This window comes from Phyllobates terribilis, unplaced genomic scaffold, assembly GCF_046119375.1.
Source record: "Phyllobates terribilis strain yellow unplaced genomic scaffold, ASM4611937v1 Scaffold_2__4_contigs__length_985480577, whole genome shotgun sequence".
Taxonomy (NCBI): Eukaryota; Metazoa; Chordata; class Amphibia; order Anura; family Dendrobatidae; genus Phyllobates; species Phyllobates terribilis.
Window position 1 is genome coordinate 163,944,274 of NW_027362762.1, and position 20,270 is coordinate 163,964,543.

General features: G+C 43.2%; 1 protein-coding gene across 8 annotated transcripts in view; it reads left to right on the forward strand.

Moving 5' to 3' along the window:
• Positions 1 to 20,270, forward strand: part of SCN8A (sodium voltage-gated channel alpha subunit 8) — a 243,686-nt gene that overhangs the window by 154,360 nt on the left and 69,056 nt on the right. For 4 of the 8 annotated variants that reach the window (XM_073663217.1, XM_073663214.1, XM_073663213.1 and 1 more), the window contains 4 exons: positions 2,950 to 3,153; positions 3,356 to 3,646; positions 9,018 to 9,401; positions 13,904 to 14,039. In XM_073663217.1, coding sequence (XP_073519318.1) covers positions 2,950 to 3,153; positions 3,356 to 3,646; positions 9,018 to 9,401; positions 13,904 to 14,039 — 1,015 coding nt within the window. The remainder of the gene's footprint in view (positions 1 to 2,949; positions 3,154 to 3,355; positions 3,647 to 9,017; positions 9,402 to 13,903; positions 14,040 to 20,270) is intronic. The other 4 variants (XM_073663215.1, XM_073663218.1, XM_073663216.1 and 1 more) reach the window with 1 other exon arrangement.

Below are 20,270 nucleotides of genomic sequence, written 5' to 3' on the forward strand. Positions count from 1 at the left end.
ATAAAGTCGTCTAATTAATTATACCACACGAGGAACATCGTAAAAAATAAACTCAAGGATTAGTGCTGTGCTAGGGTTAGGGTTGTGCTAGGGTTAGGGTTGTGCTAGGGTTAGGGTTGTGCTAGGGTTAGGGTTGTGCTAGGGTTAGGGTTGTGCTAGGGTTAGGGTTGTGCTAGGGTTAGGGTTGTGCTAGGGTTAGGGCTGTGCTAGGGTTAGGGCTGTGCTAGGGTTAGGGCTGTGCTAGGGTTAAGGTTGTGGTAGGGTTAGGGTTAAGTTTGTGCTATGGTTAGGGTTGTGCTAGGGTTAGGGTTGTGCTAGGGTTAGAGTTGTGCTAGGGTTAGGGTTGTGCTAGGGTTAGGGTTGTGTTAGGGTTAGGGTTGTGCTAGGGTTAGGGTTGTGTTGGGGTTGGGATTTTTTCAAAAGTAAAGAAAAAAAAATGATGATGATATGGCGACTAGTGTTGAGCGCAATTGCTCGCTACTTGAGTTTGCATCGGGTATGCACCGAGTATCACGGGTGTTCGAGTGACATGCTCGAGTCTCCCCCCCATATGCTTCGCGGGCAAAAAAACCTTGCAGGGATTGCCTGCCATGCACGAGCGATCCCCCGCTTTTTTTTTTGGGTGTCTAGCAACCGTGAAGCATGCGGGGTGGGGACTCGAGCATGTCACTCGAGCACCCGCGATACATGGTGCATACCTCAGTACCCGATGCAAACTCAAGTAGCGAGGACTTGCATTCAAGACTAATGACAACTTATTCAATATGATGACCTAGTGTGATCAATTTCTGCGTCGTACCTCTGGGTTCAAAATGTTCACTTTACCCCTTGATAAAATCCTTGAGGGGTCTAGTTTCCAAAATGGGGACACTTGTGGGGGATTTTCACTATTTAGACACATCAGGGCTTCTCCAAACGCGACATGGCATCCTCTCTCAATTCCAGCCAATTTTGCGTTCCAAAAGTCACACAGTGCTCCTTCCCTTCTGAACCCTGCCGTGCACCTAAGCAGTATTTTCCCCACATATGGAGTATTGGAGTACTCAGGAAAAATTGAAAAAAAGTTTTTGGTGTCCATTTTCTCCTCTTACCCTTGTGAAAATAAAAAATTTGGGGCTAAAATTTTTGTGGAAAAAGTTTGATTTTTTTTATTTTCACGGCTCCATGTTCTAAACTTCTGTGAAGCACCTGGGGGTTCAGGGTGCTCACCACACATCTAGATAAGTTCCCTACATTCAAGAGAAATCGCACAACAAATTTTGGGGTCCATTTTACCTGTTACCCTTGCAAAAATAAAAAAAATTCGGTCTAAAGTAACATTTTTGTGAAAAAAAGTTAAATGTTCATTTTTTTCTTCCACATTCCAAAAATTCATGTGAAGCACCTTAAGGGTTAATAAACTTCTTGAATGTGGGTTTGAGCACCTTGAGGGGTGCAGTTTTTAGAATGGTGTCACTTTTGGATATTTTCTATCATATAGGCCCCTCAAAGTCACTTCAAATGTGATTTGGTCCCTAAAAAAATGGTTTTGTAAATTTTGTTGGAAAAATGAGAAATCGCTGGTCAACTTATTTTCGGCAAATTTCCGATTTTTTCACAAATAAACGAAGTGATATCGAAGAAATTTTACCACTATCATAAAGTACAATATGTCACGAAAAAACTGTCAGAATCGGGGATCCGTTGAATCGTTCCAGAGTTATTACTTCATAAAGTGACAGTGGTCAGAATTGTAAAAAATTGGCCTGGTCATTAACGTGCAAACCACCCTCGGGGGTAAGGCTGTGTGCCCACGAAGCGTTTTTAATGCGTTTCTGCAGCATTTTTGCAGCTGCGGAAACGCATTAAAAACGCTTGGTAGAAGGTCTGCCATGTCCCCCAATGATAATCCACATGTGCTGTGCACATGCTGCGGAAATTTCCGCTGCGGATTATCATTGCGAAAAAAAACGCAGCACTACCAATTATTTTGCGGAAATGCTGCGTTTTCGCCGCCATTGACTTGCATTAGAACGCGCCAATTCCGCAAGACTACATCTGTACTTGCATAATTGGCGCGTTCTAATGTGCGGATGGTACCCGGGTGTAGAGGAGAGGAGAGTCTCATCCACACCCAGGTACCATTAAAAAAGCTGTAAAAAAAGAATAAAATAAAAAATAAATGTATACTTACATTCTGTCGGCCCGCGCTGCGCTCCTACTTGCTTCCCGGCACTTCACAGTGGATTGAAAGACCTGCGCTGACGTCAGTCATGTGACGGGTCACGCGACGCTGACGTCGGCAGGCCTTTCAATTCACCGCTGCCGGCAGCCGGGACCGAGCGAAACAAGCCAGCGCGGGCCATCGGAGGGTAAGTATAGATTTTTTTTATTTTTTTTTAACCACTCTCTTGGGTCACACTATATAAATCCATGCCGTTTGCATGGATTTATATAGTGTGACCTAGTTGTCACAAGCACTTTCCAAGTGATGCTAATCTCTTGGAAAGCGCTTGTCAATCCGCATGCGGAAATGTCAGTGAATAACGCTCCATTTCCGCATGTCCCTGGCAGGAAAACTCATGTACAATCCGCATGTACAATCCGCATGTACAATCCGCATGTACAGTCCGCATGTACAGTCCGCATGTGTTTTTTCTGCCAGGGAGATGCAGAAACGCTCAGGAAAAAATCCGGAGCATTTCTGCATCGTGGGCACATAGCCTAAAGGGGTTAATGTTGAATGTGGCACAACGCTACCTTGTACATATAAATTTGGCACTTGAGCTATAAGAGATTGATGTCTAGACTGCATGTGTTATCATAAAGTTAATAAGCAAAAGATCTTTGGAAAATGGGTAATACCTAAAAGTGAATAAGTCTATACATTGTAACATAGACACAGGCTTTTCTGATTTTAAAATAAGTTTACAGAAAACAATTCCTCTTTGTTCTTTTTACACTATTAAGGTCCTACGTGCTTCTGGAAAAACGTACATGATCTTCTTTGTTTTGGTCATCTTCGTCGGCTCATTTTATTTGGTGAATTTGATTCTGGCTGTGGTCGCTATGGCTTATGAAGAACAGAATCAAGCAACTCTTGAGGAAGCTGAGCAAAAGGAGAACGAATTCAAAGCAATGCTGGAGCAGCTGAAGAAAATTCAGGAAGACCAGGTGTGACCTCAATCTGAAGACGTACATTAATAAATACGTGACACATATTGCATAAAGACGAGCTGTGAGCGGGTGTAAATACTAGATCGTAGTATGATTCTCCAACTTCCTCTGATTTATTTCCTCTGCTACATTTGTTTCAAACAAGCAAAACAACATTGATAGATTACGATGTTTACCTGTTTTTTTTTTTGTCTCCTAGGCGGCAGCTATGGCTACATCAGCCGGCACTGTTACTGAAGATGCTGTGGAAGATGAAGAAGGGGATGCCCGTATGTCCCAGACCTCTTCAGAACTTTCAAAGTTAAGTACTAAGAGCGCAAAGGAAAAAAGAAACCGCAGAAGGAAGAAGAGGCAGAAAGAATTGTCAGAAGGGGAAGAGAAAGGAGATTCCGAAAAAGTGTACAAGTCAGAGTCAGAAGATGGTATGAAAAGAAAAGGCTTTTGGTACCCTGACAATAGGCTGGGACGAAAGTTTTCAATTATGGATCAGGTAATGAAAAAACAAAAATATGTATTTAATGCAGTTTACTAGAACTATGACACTCATAGTCATTGGTGACCCTCGGTGGGCTTTGATTGAAGAATGCAATGCTGCTGAATTGTAAGGCGGAGGAGGAAATGTGGTGCTGACGTTTAGGTTGATATGGGAGTACATGTAATGCATTAGTCATGTGAACACTAAGGTAGTTCATGCTGCAGCTTGAGGTAGGAGCTGGATATAGCTGTCTTCCACCTATATCATACTATACAGCCGCTGACTGATAATATTACATTTTAGCAGGAAAGCAGAGCCATTCTGCTGACATCTGTAAGTGCGTGAGAAGCAGAATGGTGGAAAGGTGAACGGAAATGAAAACAGCATGAGGCTTTGATGTATCAGTATTCTGCTCTATCTAGATCCAACATCCCAGCAACTATCAGAAAGCAGGATACAAAACACAGAAAGTAACAGCCCTTCAAATCAGCTCACCATACAAGTGTTGAAAACAGCTCTCACATAATAGTGCCTTCCAGAATATCCCCATAAGTGAGACACCCTCAGCCCATCAAATAGTGATGACATAGCCCTCCTGGGTCTCCTCATATCTTTCTAACCGCACATTTAGTGTCTCCCAATCGCTCACTACCTCTTCATCCCGCCCCCTCTCTGTTGGTTTCCCTCAAGGCTCTGTCCTAGGACTCCTAGTCTTCTCAATCTATACCCTTGGCCTAGGACAGCTCATAAAATCCCATGGCTTCCAGTACCATCTGTACACTGATGACACCCAGATCTACCTCTCTTGCCCAGATGTCACCTCTCTGTTGTCCAGAATCCCAGCATGTCTATCAGCCATATCCTCTGTAAAGATCTGAGGTTGTGGGTTGTGAGTAATCACCTAGGCAGGCTAACGATGCAACAATATTTTATTGATCACAGCCATGGTAATAAAGCAATTCCAGGTAAATGGCCAAAATACAGTTCTCTCAGTCCTCAAATTCCCAATCTGGGTTCAGTAGTTCCACTGGCTTTGTATAAGGCCATACTCATTGTCTCCCAACTTTTGGTTGGCCCACAGATTTTGTATCTCCAACCAGTATAGTCTGTAGCCACAGTGCATGTTCCTCTAGACGGCAGATAAAACGATGAAAGCCCAGGTATCCAGAAGCAGCAGTCCTTTTAAGAAAGTGTAAATCCAAACGACATAATCCATAATGGTAACATGTTTATCCATTTATCCTTCCAAGTCCACGGTCTCCATCCTCTTCCTTCAATCCTTCCACACAACTTTAGGCTAAAACATGTCTCTCCTCTACTTCCCTGGGGTCAGCCCCCTCCCACCTCAAAAGTGCTGACACCCTTCCTCTTAAACATTTACTGGTTGCTCAAACAATGAAGAATATTCTAGAAGCCTTCATATGAGACCGCCTGTAAGACCCCCTGTGGTGACGGCTCCACTGTGTCTCAATCCACACTCACCTAATGAGATTATTGTCTGTTGAAACAATGGACTCCTGAGATAAAGATGAGATTAGTGGACTGCTGGACATTTTACAAGTGAATCTTACATACTGACAAGTAAGCAGAACTATATAAAACATAACAAGTAAATCACTAATAACACACAATAAATATTGACAAAAATGGTGGTCCGTTGCTGGAAAAGTATCATAGTCTTTAGTAAGTGGGCAGTTCCTCACATCCTCATTCTTCTCCTCCCGCTTCCTCAAGCTTAATGTGGACAAAACTGAACTCATAATCTTTCCCCCATCTCGCATATCCTCCCCACCTGATCTTTCTATCACAATAAATTACATCACACTCTCCCCTGTACCGGCAATCCGCTGCCTCGGAGTAACCCTTGACTCGGCCATGTCCTTCAAACCCCACATCCAAGCTCTCGCCACCTCCTGTCGCCTCCAGCTCAAAAATAACTCCAGAATCCGTCCTTTCCTCAACCCTCAATCTACTAAACTGCTTGTGCATGCCCTCATCAACTCCCGCCTCCACTACTGCAACATCCTCCTCTGTGGCCTACCTGCTAACACTCTCGCACACCTCCAGTCCATCCTTAACTTTTCCGCGCGACTAGTTCATCTCTCGCCTCGCTACTCCTCTGCTAACCCCCTTTGCAAATCCCTTCGCTGGTTCCCAATTGCCCAGCTTATCCAGTTCAAATTACGAACACTGACCTACAAAGCCATCCATAACCTCTCTACTCCATACATCTCTGAACTAATCTCTCGATACATTCCCTTACGTAATCTCCGGTTCTCCCAAGCTCTCCTTCTCTTCTTCACACTTATTCGTTCCTCACCCAATCGCCTCCAAGATTTCTCCCGAATATCCCCCATCCTATGGAATTCTGTGCCTCAACATGTCCGATTAGCCTCCACATTTGGATCCTTCAGAAGGAACCTGAAAACCCATCTCTTCAAACAAGCTTACAGCCTGCCATGACCTTGCTTGCTGCTACCTCAACAACACCAGAGCTACTGCAACCCCTCAACCTACTGTCTCCTTCCCCGTTCCTGTAGAATGTAAGCCCGCAAGGGCAGGGTCCTCTTCCCTCTGCACCACTATCATTGTTAGTTTGTTTACTGTAAGTGATATCTGTATTTGGTATGTAACCCCTTCTTATGCACAGCGCCATATAATCAATGGCGCTATATACAGTTAGGTCCATATATATTTGAAAAGAGACAACATTTTTCTAATTTTGGTTCCAGACATTACCACAATGAATTTTAAACAAAACAATTCAGATGCAGTTGAAGTTCAGACTTTCAGCTTTCATTTGAGGGTATCCATATTAAAATTAGATGAAGGATTTAGGAGTTTCAGCTCTTTAACATGTGCCACCCTGTTTTTAAAGGGACCAAAAGTAATTGGACAGATTAAATAATTGTAAATAAAATGTTCATTTCTAGTACTTGGTTGAAAATCCTTTGTTGGCAATGACTGCCTGGAGTCTTGAACTCAAGGACATCACCAGACGCTGTGTTTCCTCCTTTTTGATGCTCTGCCAGGCCTTCACTGCGGTGGTTTTCAGTTGCTGTTTGTTTGTGGTCCTTTCTGTCTGAAGTTTAGTCTTTAACAAGTGAAATGCATGTTCAATTGGGTTGAGATCAGGTGACTGACTTGGCCATTCAAGAATATTCCAGTTCTTTGCTTTAATAAACTCCTGGGTTGCTTTGGCTTTATGTTTTGGGTCATTGTCCATCTAGTATGAAACGACGACCAATCAGTTTGGCTGCATTTGGCAGGATCTGAGCACACAGTATGGCTCTGAATACATCAGAATTCATTCGGCTGCTTCTGTCCTGTGTCACATCATCAATAAACACTAATGACCCAGTGCCACTGGCAGCCATGCATGCCCAAGCCATCACACTGCCTCCGCCGTGTTTCACAGATGATGTGGTATGCTTTGGATCATGAGCTGTACCACGCCTTCGCCATACTTTTCTCTTTCCATCATTCTGGTAGAGGTTGATCTTGGTTTCATCTGTCCAAAGAATGTTCTTCCAGAACTGTGCTGGCTTTTTTAGATGTATTTTAGCAAAGTCCAGTCTAGCCTTTTTATTCTTGATGCTTATGAGTGGCTTGCACCTTGCAGTGAACCCTCTGTATTTACTTTCATGCAGTCTTCTCTTTATGGTAGATTTGGATATTGATATTCCTACCTCCTGGAGAGTGTTGTTCACTTGGTTGGCTGTTGTGAAGGGGTTTCTCTTCACCATGGAGATTATTCTGCGATCATCCACCACTGTTGTCTTCCGTGGGCGCCCAGGTCTTTTTGCATTGATGAGTTCACCAGTGCTTTCTTTCTTTCTCAGGATGTACCAAACTGTAGATTTTACCACTCCTAATATTGTAGCAATTTCTCTGATGGTTTTTTTCTGTTTTTGCAGCTTAAGGATGGCTTGTTTCACCTGCATGGAGAGCTCCTTTGACCGCATGTTTACTTCACAGTAAAACCTTCCTAATGCAAGCACCACACCTCAAATCAACTCCAGGCCTTTTATCTGCTTAATTGAGAATGACATAACGAAGGGATTGCCCACACCTGTCCATGAAATAGCCTTGGAGTCAATTGTCCAATTACTTTTGGTCCCTTTAAAAACAGGGTGGCACATGTTAAGGAGCTGAAACTCCTAAACCCTTCATCCAATTTTAATGTGGATGCCCTCAAATGAAAGCTGAAAGTCTGAACTTCAACTGCATCTGAATTGTTTTGTTTAAAATTCCTTGTTGTAATGTCTAGAACCAAAATTAGAAAAATGTTGTCTCTGTCCAAATATATATGGACATAACTGTAAATAAATAATAATAGTGTCAGTCAGGATGTCCCCTTAATAAGATTGTTTACTACTCGAACAACCCCTTCTCAATCCCTATGTTTACCCCTAGTAAAATAATCACACTTATATAGGCCGTCGGTACCGGCGCTGTTCCAGTGATGTTGGCACTGGCTTTCCCGGGGATCGCGTGACAGTATTATGTCACTCGATTCCTGCGGCCAATTAGAGCTGGTTTCACTCTCCCCACCTTCAGATAAATCGCATACATCCGGAGGAAGTAAGAGCATTGTTATGTCAGGCGATCACAGGGAGAGCCAACATCTCTGGAACGACTTCGGTACTGGAGGTCAGTATAAGTGTTATTATTTTACATGGGGGAAACATAGGGATTTAGAAGGGGTTGTCCGAGTAGTGGACAACACATTTATCAGTCGGTGACTCAGTGGTTAGCACTGTTGCTTTGCAGCGCTGGGTTCCAATTGCACCAATGACAGCAAGAAGTTTGTATGTTCTCCCCATGTTTGAGTGGGTTTCCTCCTGGTCCTCCTGTTTCCTCCCACATTCCAAAGACATACTGATAGAGACAGCGATGCGGATGACTGTAAAGTGCTGTGGAATTAATGACGCTAAATTAGTGCATAAAATAAATAAACAGTGACACCCATCAAATAGTCATAACAACAACCCTCCATCATAGTGTCAGTCAAGAAATGCCCATAAAAGTGATACCCATCAAATAGTCATGACCATAGCCCTCCGTGATATGTCAGGATAACAGTGGCATCCACAATCAAGGTAAAGGGTGACAGATATGGCAGGTAAAGAAGGAGGCACCCACAGCACAATACCCCCTGCACATGTTACAATTTTTCTGTTCATTTTTCATTATTCTCATCTGGTGTTAGACTTTTGTCTCCCTTCCTATTTGTAAAGTTATGGTGAAGAGAAAAAAAAGCACAGGAATAAATAGGGCAATAGTAACATTCATACAAACGAAATAAGAGCTATAATAATTATATACGTGTGGCTTATTTTGTTTCCTAGGAGTGAATCTGACATGTCTTCTTTTCCTCCTGCAGTCACTACTTAGCATCCCCGGTTCTCCTTATCTGTCTAGACACAACAGCAAAAGCAGCATCTTCAGTTTCCGGAGAAGTTTCAGAGATCCTGTCTCTGAAAATGAGTTTGCAGATGATGAACACAGTACAGTGGAAGAAAGTGAAGGTAGACGGGACTCCTTGTTCATCCCAGTCAGACACAATCGGAGGAATAGTTACAACAGTGGTTACAGCCAAGGCAGCAGATCTTCTCGCATCTTTCCAAATCTGCGAAGAAACGTTAAAAGGAACAGCACAGTGGATTGTAACGGCGTGGTTTCATTAATTGGTGGTCCGGGTGCCAAAATCCCTGGTGGACGTCTTCTGCCTGAGGTGAAAATAGATAAGGCAGCTACTGATGACAGCGTAAGAAAGTCTATAGTAGTTTAGTCTAGGCATGGCGGTCCACCCTTCTGCTTCCTGTATGCCGCCCTGAAATACTCAGTTGGATCCTTTCCTGGTGGAATGAGTACTGGTTTTCTCCTTACCTTATTTTAACCTTTTTCTAAACCTGTAAAAAGATTTTGATTAGTCTTTTTATGTTATGTTATTTCCCCAAATTCCACTATCTTTTCCTGTGTCTAATAAGGAGACAAAAACATGCAGGACATTTGCATTTATGGTTTTATCCCTACATAAAAACATTAGATGTTTAATAACTACCTACTCCTATGCCTAACTACCTACATCTATGCCTAACTGCCTAGACCAGGGATGTCAAACTCAAACACACAGAGGGCCAAAATGAAAAACTTGGACACAATCGTGGGCCAACCAGTATACAGTATAATGGGCCCCACAAAGTCCTCCATGCAAAACAATGGGCCCCACATATTCCTCCATACAAAACAATGGGCCCCACATATTCCTCCATACAGAATAATGGGCCCTACATAGTCCTCCATACAGTATAATGGGCCCCACATAGTCCTCCATACAGTATAATGGGCCCCACATAGTCCTCCATACAGAATAATGGGCCCCACATAGTCCTCCATACAGTATAATGGGCCCCACATAGTCCTTCATACAGTATAATGGGCCCCACATAGTCCTCCATACAGAATAATGGCCCCACATAGTCCTCCATACAGTATAATGGGCCCCACATAGTCCTCCATACAGTATAATGGGCCCCACATAGTCCTTCATACAGTATAATGTGCCCCACATAGTCCTTCATACAGTATAGTGTGCCCCACATATTCCTCCATACAGAATAATGGACCACACATGGTCCTCCATACAGTATAATGGGTCCCACATAGTCCTTCATACAGAATAATGGCCCCCACATAGTCCTCCATACAGAGTAATGGCCCCCACATAGTCCTCCATACAGTATAATCGGCCCCACATAGTCCTCCATACAGTATAATGGCCCCACATAGTCCTCCATACAGTATAATGGGCCCCACATAGTCCTCCATACAGTATAATGGGCCCCACATAGTCCTCCATACAGAATAATGGGCCCCACATAGTCCTCCATACAGTATAATGGCCCCACATAGTCCTCCATACAGTATAATGGGCCCCACATAGTCCTCCATACAGAATAATGGGCCCCACATAGTCCTCCATACAGTATAATGGGCCCCACATAGTCCTCCATACAGTATAATGGGCCCCACATAGTCCTCCATACAGTATAATGGCCCCACATAGTCCTCCATACAGAATAATGGGCCCCACATAGTCCTCCATACAGTATAATGGGCCCCACATAGTCCTCCATACAGAATAATGGGCCCCACATAGTCCTCCATACAGAATAATGGGCCCCACATAGTCCTCCATACAGAATAATGGCCCCGACATAGTCCTCCATACAGAATAATGGGCCCTACATATCCCTCTGTACAGAATAATGGCCCCACATAGGGTGATGGTTCTGGTGTCGCAGGCCAAATTTGGCCCACGGGTCAGAGTTTGACATGTATGACCTAGAGCTATGCCTAACTACCCTATGTCAAAAAAGCAAAGAAAGCAGCCTATGTATTTTATATCTAATTAAGATAATTAAGCCACCACTGTGGTAGAGCCACAACACAGGTCCAAAAAAGATCGCCCAGCTGCAGGACCAGGGGATCTTTATCTTATGCATGGCCCAAATCCCTGATGGTGACTGAGGGCATACTACATTGTCTTTGATAATGTCATGCATCAGTATGTGCATGAGAGGAATAAATTTGAAGCCTCTGATGACACCTGAATTACCAGACTATCTGGTATCTGCTGCTATTAATCAAGCAATTATTATAGTTTGTCATATATTATAAGTGGCAACCTTGGGTTCCAGACCTAAAGAATATTGCCACCATTGGAAACATTTTTTTTTTTTTACTTACATGTATACGTTTTTGTCTAAAATAATTTTTACAATCGGGTATAATTAAACATTTTGCACACTTTAGCTTCTGCAGCCTCTAGGTATCACTGTGCATAGCTAGCTGCGGGGGTAAATCCATCACTGAGCTTGTTATGATAGCATGGTTTATAATTCCTTATCTTATTGTTTCTAAACATTCATCTAAGCTGAAATGTGACCTTTGAATTGTTGATCAATCAGATTAATAGAGATAAGGCTTACGGTCCCTGCAGTCAGAAGTAGCTCACTAGAAGATTTCAGGCTTAACTTATTCAGCAGTCTGATACGGGTAGTGATTAGTGATGAGCGAGTATGTTCTGTTAACCCTTTCACCGAGTATGCTTGGGCCGAGCTCCGAGTATTTACAGCTGCTCGGTGATATGGTTAAATCGCTCCCGTGTGCATGATTTGCGACTGTTTGACAGTTTTATTACATGTGAGGAATGTGTAAGAAATAGACATTGCTCACATGTAATAAAGCTGTCAAACAGTCGCAAATCATGTACACGGGAGCGATTCAACCATATCACCGAGCAGCTGTAAATACTCGGAGCTCGGCACGAGCATACTCGGTGAAAGGGTTAACAGAACATACTCGCTCATCACTAGTGGTGATACATAGAAGCTGTGGAAGCCAAGCCGTGAATTAGACCCTATTGTAATAATGCTCTATTTTGCTTTTATACAGAAATGCCTGTATTGACTTTCCTCTATAAGGAGATGTCAGGAAAAAAAAAAGGATCAAGCTATTGGATTTTAGCATGTCTGATCCTTTTATTTTTATTGATAGAGTTGTCTGCTTCTCGCTGCTGAGGTCATGGCTCATTCAGCTACCAGCTGAAGAGTATGGCTAGCTCAAAGGGCGCCTGTCATCCGGTTCATGCTGCCCAGACCACGTGCAGCATCAATCTGACACTTGCAACCTGATTTACTTTGCGGCATTTCCAAGAAGACAAGCCGGTCTCAGCTGACTAGTTTGAGTCTGGTCCCCGCAGCTTCCACCTATCCACTCCCAGTGACTGATGGGTCTCTCCCTACATACATAAGAAGAGATCTGTCAGTCAACTGGAGCTGGGAGGGGAGAAGTTATCTAGGGACCGCATCGAACAAGACTGAAATGCCACAGCAATCGTGCAGTCGGTGGCTGACTCATGCTGCAAGTGGTCCGGACAACTTGAATTTATCTGAGGCTTTTATGTAGAGCTTGAAGGCCGTCGGAGATCATGTGAATATAACCACGAACAATACCCAGCACAACCAATACTAAGACGCAGGCAGCTGGAGCAGTGTAAGCAGCTCAGGACAGACTATGGCTCTGCAGGGGTTCAGACAGTCGGGCCCCCACCATTCTGAAATTGACTGCCAGTCCTAAGGATACAGTTTCTAGTGTGTGATACACTAATGTGTTAGTTCTTCTCCATAAAACAGCAAGCAGTCTTCATCTTTTTTCATGCAGTTTCTAATAGAAATTGGTGGAGAACTCTGCCCAAGAAGCCACAGCACATTTTAGCCTCCTAGGATTCCGTATACTTCACTACTACTAGAATAGATCCACACCGTACACTACTTCTACAATACATCCAGACTTATATATCATGTACAATCAGATAAATGCTAGCTAAACATGCTTATAATGGTGTTAGAAATGGCAATACTTCATCTCACTAATATATTTGTAAATTCCAGTTTGCTTTTGTCTCGTCTAACCCAAAACGTTCTATAATCTTTCACTTTTTCATTATACACCCAGATAGCATGTTAGCCTAGTGTATAACTACTATAATTTCCTTCTCTAACCTGGCATGGGTCCTGAAGAATAGCATGATGCATGCTCATAAAACATAAGAATACAGATAAAAACCACAATAATTCACCTTTACTACAACAGTAAGCTGCAAACTTGCGCTAGTTTGATTAATAATTGCCCGTGAAGCGCAGTGATCCAGTAAAAGGAGCAATACTCAGTTCTTCTCCTTCTGGGATGGTCAGGATGGTATGTGTGTGGGAGATACAGAAACAGCTAAGAAAGGACACCCCAGTCCGCTGCTGCAAGCGTATTCTCTCATTAATGGCCCATGATATTAGAAGGAGGACAGGATGGAGATCTTTAGTATTAGATGAATTATCCATGGTTAGACCCCACAAATTTCATATTCCTCATCTGTACTAGACATATTGAATTCATGTTGAACAATCGTAATTTTTCAGATTTATTTTTTTTTTATTAGTTTTACAGAAAAGATTTAAGGAATGAAACCTTAATAATTAGCTATAAAGAGCCCTTTATAATTTCATTCAATTTAGATGATTGTAGTTATTGAGAGCATTTTAGGAAATACCCTGCAGTACCTCGCTATTCACTATAGCTTTATTGCCTGTATGGAATATAGTAGTGTAGATGGCAGGTTAGTGACTGCTAAAAAGTGAGAAAAAAAATCAAGTTAGGATATAAGATTCCTCTATCCCCTCTTGTCTAACTGTACAAATTGTTTTGCAGCCTACAACAGAGGTGGAGATCAAAAAGAAGCCTTCTGGGTCTCTCCGAGTGTCCATGGACCAGCTGCATGCATCATTTGGGAAAAAGAATCGAGCCAATAGTGTCCTGAGTGTCCTGACACACACCCTGGTGGAAGGTAAAGGACATGTGCCCGTGCGTCTGTGCCATACAGCTCTTATTAGAAAGGCAAAAAGAGACAGGAGCGCAATGTGAGGACACCTGAGATTAAATGAAAAGTAATTGGGGGCCAAAAGGCCACTCACCCCGATGGTTGCGCACCCTTGCACAACTGCGGTGAAAGCCTGAATGCCGTGTTGTCTGGCTGGAGATGCAAAGGAGCCCAGCCGGTTGATGTGCCGCTCCCCAAACACTTCCTGGTTTGTCACGTGAGTTATCATGTGATGCAGGTCCTAGACGACTTGCAGGCAGGTCTTTGCAACAGCGGTGAATGGAAATGTTACTTAGCTCCTCCAAAATAGTAAGTGATATTCAGGGTCGGACTGGGGTGTCTATGGCCCACCAGGGGAACTGACTCTAGGGGCCCACACTACAGCCCACCATAAACGGTTTTATTACTTGTTATGCTTTTCTATAATGTACTATAATTACATGATTGGCCGCGGTGTGGAGCACCAAGCGGGCAGGACTTTGTTCGAACAGTCATTCCGTACTGCCAGAGTCCCTTTAATGGTAACTTGTCACCTTGAAAAACGCTATTTATCTGCAGATATAGGGGTAATCTGCAGGTAAAAAGGGTTTAAAGCCTGGTTAGACGGCTTAATGGAAAAGCATTGGCTACACGGAGAAAATTACATTTTATTCTCCCTGCCGCCACTTTCTTCCTGTTATTGGGTCGGTGCAAGTAGGCAGACATTACAGTCACCACTAACTACAAAGTGAGCGTGCTGCAATAACATTGATTGTGACACTTCCATGGAGCCCAACCTCACGCTGAGCTTCATTGAATGACTAACATGGCAGCAGCACCTGGCAACTAGTGCTGAGCGAGCGTGGTTGGATAAGGTGTGATCCCAGCATGCTCGGGTGTTATCTGAGTATCTTGTAGTGCTCTGCTAATAGGCTCAAGTCCCCAGGGTAACATGTTTTGCGGCGGTAGACAGAAGCAACACATGCGGGGATTACCTAACAAACAGGCCATTCCTGCATGTGTTGCGTCTGTCTACCGCCGTAAAATATGCTACCCCGGGGACTCGAGCATATTAGCAGAGCACTACAAGATACTCAGATAACACCCGAGCATGCTGGGATCACACCTTATCCAACCACACTCACTCAGCACTAGTTGCCAGGTGCTGCTGCCATGTTAATCATTCAGTGAAGCTCAGCCTGAGCTTGGGCTTCATGGAAGTGTCACAATCAAGGTGTCGGACATTATTGCAGCACTCTCACTTTGTAGTTCGCGGTGACTGTAATGTCTCTTATCCGACCACGCTCACTCAGCACTACTGCCAACCCATCAGCAACCTGCAACTGCGTCACAGGGGGCTGAAGGGAACAGGTGACTGCATGCACCGGCCATTGTGCTATCTAAATGTGGCTGTCAGTGATTGACAAGGGCACTTAAATACTCAAAACAGCAGCAATCAAGGCGAGCTCTGATTACTGCTGTTACAGGCAGACGCCGGCTATGTAACACAGCCGACATCTGCCTGGTATGGAGCAGGCTCAGCTCCTGAACCCGCTCCATACAAGCACATCCCAATGGTGACAGTTATGACAAGGTTAGCAAATTTCACTTGCCTGTTCCTAAATGTGGAAAGACAAATGGAATTCCCTAACACATGTGAAAGAGACCTAATAGATTTAGTAAAGGTGCCTCAAGCATATGAATGTTATTACACACCACAATGCACAGTTACATACACGCATCTTACAAAAATACATATTATTCCAGATACGCAGACGCGCACAAACACATCAGTACATGAATGCATCATCTGAACCACCATCAATTGTAATGTCAGGTCAGCCCCATATATCTTTGTATCGCATAAACCTACAACTCCCAGTATGTAATTAACCATAGAGATCCTGGGAGTTGTTATCAGTCATCATCAGACTGCGGACCATACAGGAACCACAGTACTGATGAGACGCAGGCAGGATCACAAATGAACATTTACATCCAGGTATCTTACCTGAGACGTCTTCTCTGATTAGAGTCTTTCGCTTTCTTTTCTTCCTCTTGTCCAGACCCCTTGATAACTTTTCTCATCCACAGCTCGTCTCTGCAGACTTCCATCTTCTCCGGTATTCTGCAGGTCATCCCCACACGATGCCCTTAAAGATAGCAGAGTCATTATAATGCTCCCGAATAAAAATATCTACACTGAGCCCCGGAATAAACTTAACTCTTACAATGCTCCCTGCACAAAATATGACATACACTCTACCCCTCTTATGGTACCTGCTCTCCACACTGTCCTCTCCTTACCATACTGGGCCCCCTCTTCACACTGTCCTCTCACACTGTGTTCCCCCTATACTGGCCAGTCTCTATACTGTGCCCCTTCATCACACTCCCCCTCCTCAGCATACTGTTCCCTCCTTTCTGTGCCTTCACACTGTTTCCCCTATACTGCCGCATCTCTATACCTTCCCCCACACTACCTAGTCTCTGTGCTGTGTCACCTCACACTTTTCTCCCTCCATACTGTCTCCTCACACTATTCCCCCACTCTCCATACTGTTTTCTCATACATCCCCCTTCCCCATTCTGTTCCTGCACTCATTCCCACTCCTCCTCTAGTTCACCATACTGTTTCTTCACACACCTCCCCATTCTGTCTCCTAAAATTTCTTTTCCATCTCTCCCCAAATATAATAAAGCTTCGGAAGAGCACACAGACATGCAGAAGCGCTCTTACACACACGAAAACAAACGCACACAGACACATACTAAGGGCTCTTTCACATGTCAGTAAGTGCGATGACATTGGTACACGTAGACCCATTCAAATGAATGTGCACATCAGTGTGTTTCCACTTTCCACAGACCATGTGGTGTCCGTGGGCAAAACACGCTGACATGTCTGTTTTTTACCTGCTGCACCTCCCGCAAAACATCCCGCACACTGATGACAGTTAGCGCTCTTCCCAAGAGCCGGGTGCTGAACGCTGCCCTCATCATAGATCCCTGCCGGCGCTGCGATCAGCAGCAGCACGGTCAATGATGAGAGTAGTAGTCTACTCCCGTCGTGTCCAGCTGTAAAAATAGGAATAAAATAAAAAAAAGTCCTTATACTCACCTCTCCTAAGTGTCACCCAGTGTAATCCGTGTGAGCGCTCACGCCGAGGGGAATGACTCCTGCAGCGAGTGGACCCCAGAGCTGCGCTCAACAAGCGGTGCCCTGTCAATCACTGAGCGCAGCTCCGGGGCCCGCTATTGGTATATTTTAAGAGCTGATCCAATACTGTCCAACACTCTCCCTGAGAAGCCAATGGTCATTTATAGGAAGAATAGGAGTCTACAAAATCTTGTGGCACCTAGTAACACGACCATTAAGACAGTTACGGCACATGAATCGAATATTGGTAATATGGGCTGTTACCAGTGTCGCAGCCCTAGATGGTTATGTTGTCACAGTATCGTTGATGGAGCACTAAATTTTACATCTAGTACGACTGGGGAAAGTTTTTTGATTAAACATAGATTAACATGTCAATCCACTTATGTGGTTTATCTTTTAGAATGCACATATGGCCGACAGTATGTGGGCCGCACTGTGCAAACTATGCATCTCGTTTAAATAAGCATAGGCAAAATATTCGGAATGGGTATCTAATGAATTGTCTTTCTAAACATTTTAATGCTGTACATCATAGGGATCCCAATAAGATGACCCTTAAAATTATTGACCAAATAGACAAAAAAAATCACATTGCTTATCAAATCTTATCAAAATAGAAAGGTTTTGGATTTTCAAATTGGGGACATTAGCACCCGAAGGCCACAATCTCACTATTGAGAATGTGGCAAAATAAATTTTGATAAATTTTATAATGTTAGTTTTTTAGGGTATTCATTTTCAACGGCCATTCAAAGCTCAATGTGCATGCCCTTGTCAGATTGCAGCCGCTATACAGCTTGTGGCTGGGCAAGTACCGGCATGGGAGACTGGCTGGGAATCCCTGGTTACGATAATAATTTTATTATTATTTAGTATTTTGTTGATATATTTTTTGGGGATATTTGTTTTGTGTGGTTATAAATTTGTGGTTATTATTTAGGGTTATTTGATTATGTTGTTCAAATGTTGAAGTCTTTTATCTGTTTTTAATCTTAATACAGTTATATGAAAAAGTTTGGGCACCCCTATTAATCTTAAGCTTAATGTTTTATAAAAATTGGTGTTTTTGCAACAGCTATTTCAGTTTGATATATGTAATAACTGTTGGACACAGTAATGTTTCTGCCTTGAAATGAGGTTTATTGTACTAACAGAAAATGTGCAATCTGCATTCAAACAAAATTTGACATATATCAAACTGAAATAGCTGTTGCAAAAACACCAATTTTTAAAAAACATTAAGCTTAAGATTAATAGGGGTGCCCAAACTTTTTCATATAACTGTATAAGGGGTTAATTGTCTTGTTTTTATGTCATTAATTGATGGTCCAATCAGTTTCTCTTGGACCTTTTTTAAACTTTCCAAGCCCACCCCCTTGTATCACCTGATGAAGATGGCCTGGGTGCTGTCGAAACGCGTTGTGGATTATACAAGGATTTCTAATAAAAGGTCTCAATTGACCATTTACCCCTATCTTATTCAGCGTTTTTTTATCCCCATTTCTCACCCTACTGCTTAAGATCACTGGCATATTCGCATTTCTTTATACAGCTCTTATTGGCTAAGGCTCGGTTGTTATTACTTTTAGTAGTTTCTAATGTAAATATCCAAAAGCCTCAGAATATGCCATTTTCATAGTTTCATCGTTTTTAAGCTTGAAGATAGCCATAAGTCCATCAAATTTAACCTATAACCTAATATGCTGAACCAGAGGAAGGCAAAAACCCCATGAGGCAGAAGCTAATTGCTTCAAATTAGGGGAAAAATTACTTCCCAACTCCACATCTGAAAATCAGACTTAGTCCCTTAATCACCGTCCCATCACACAATCTAGTACCCATCACTGTGTACTGTGTGTATTTGAGATGTCAAACTCAAATACACAGAGGGACAAAATCAAAAGCTTGGACAAAGTTGTGGGGCAACCTTGATATTTATTAAAAAAATGTCTACAATTAAGGACGTTTTTCCTTATCATCAAATATAACGATGAACCTTTTCATATGGAAACAAACTTAAAGGGGTTGTCTCACAAACAACTGTTCACATGCACGGTATGATGACCCTACTATAATCCCCACATAGCCCTTCAGACAGTATAATGGCCCCACATTGCCCTCCAGACAGTATAAGGGTCCCACACAGTACGCTATACAGTATAATGGCTCCACACAGTATAATGGCCCCCACATAGTGCTCTATACAGTAAAATGGCCCCACATAGTCCTCCATAAAGTAAATTGGGCCACACATAGTGCTCCACACAGTATAATAGAGCCCACATAGTTCTCCATGCAGAATAATGACCCCCACATAGTGCTCTATACAGTATAATGACTCCACATAGTGCTCCATAGAGTATAATGACCACCACATAGTGCCCTATACTGTATAATGGCCCCACATAGTGCTCTTCCGCTGCTCCGGTCTCTGCAGCGCATCTTCTGATCCTCTGCACTGCTCGGCACAGCAGACGCGTTGTAATGATGTCATTGCGCACGCTGTGCTGAGAAGTCAGACGCAGAGGGAGAATGATGGTGGAAGGAGCGGGCCATGTATACTCACTCTGCAGACCAGATTTGGCCCGCGGGTCAGAGTTTGACATGTGTGTTCTAGACGTAGCGGATGCCCTCTTGTCATCATTGCAGGCCTGGGTGTAAAAAGATCATTAGAAAGATCTCTGTACTCTTCCTTCATATATTTGTACATTGTAATAAGATCGCCCCTAAGTCTTCGTCTTTCCAAACTGAATAACTTTGCGTTTTAAAACCTGTCATGGTATTGCACCCATTCCCTTAACAACCTTGGTCGCTCTTCTCTGCACCCGCTCTAGTTCAGCTATGTCTTTCTTATACACCGGAAACCAGAACTGTACACAGTATTCTAAGTGTGGTCGCACTAGTGACTTGTATAGAGGTAAAATTATGTTCTCGTCTCGAGCCTTGGTGCCTCTTTTAATGCATCCTATGATTTTATTGCCTTGGCCTCAGCTGCCTGGCACTGGTCACTACAGTTGAATTTGCCTTCCATCCATACTCCCAAGTCTTTTCCGGTG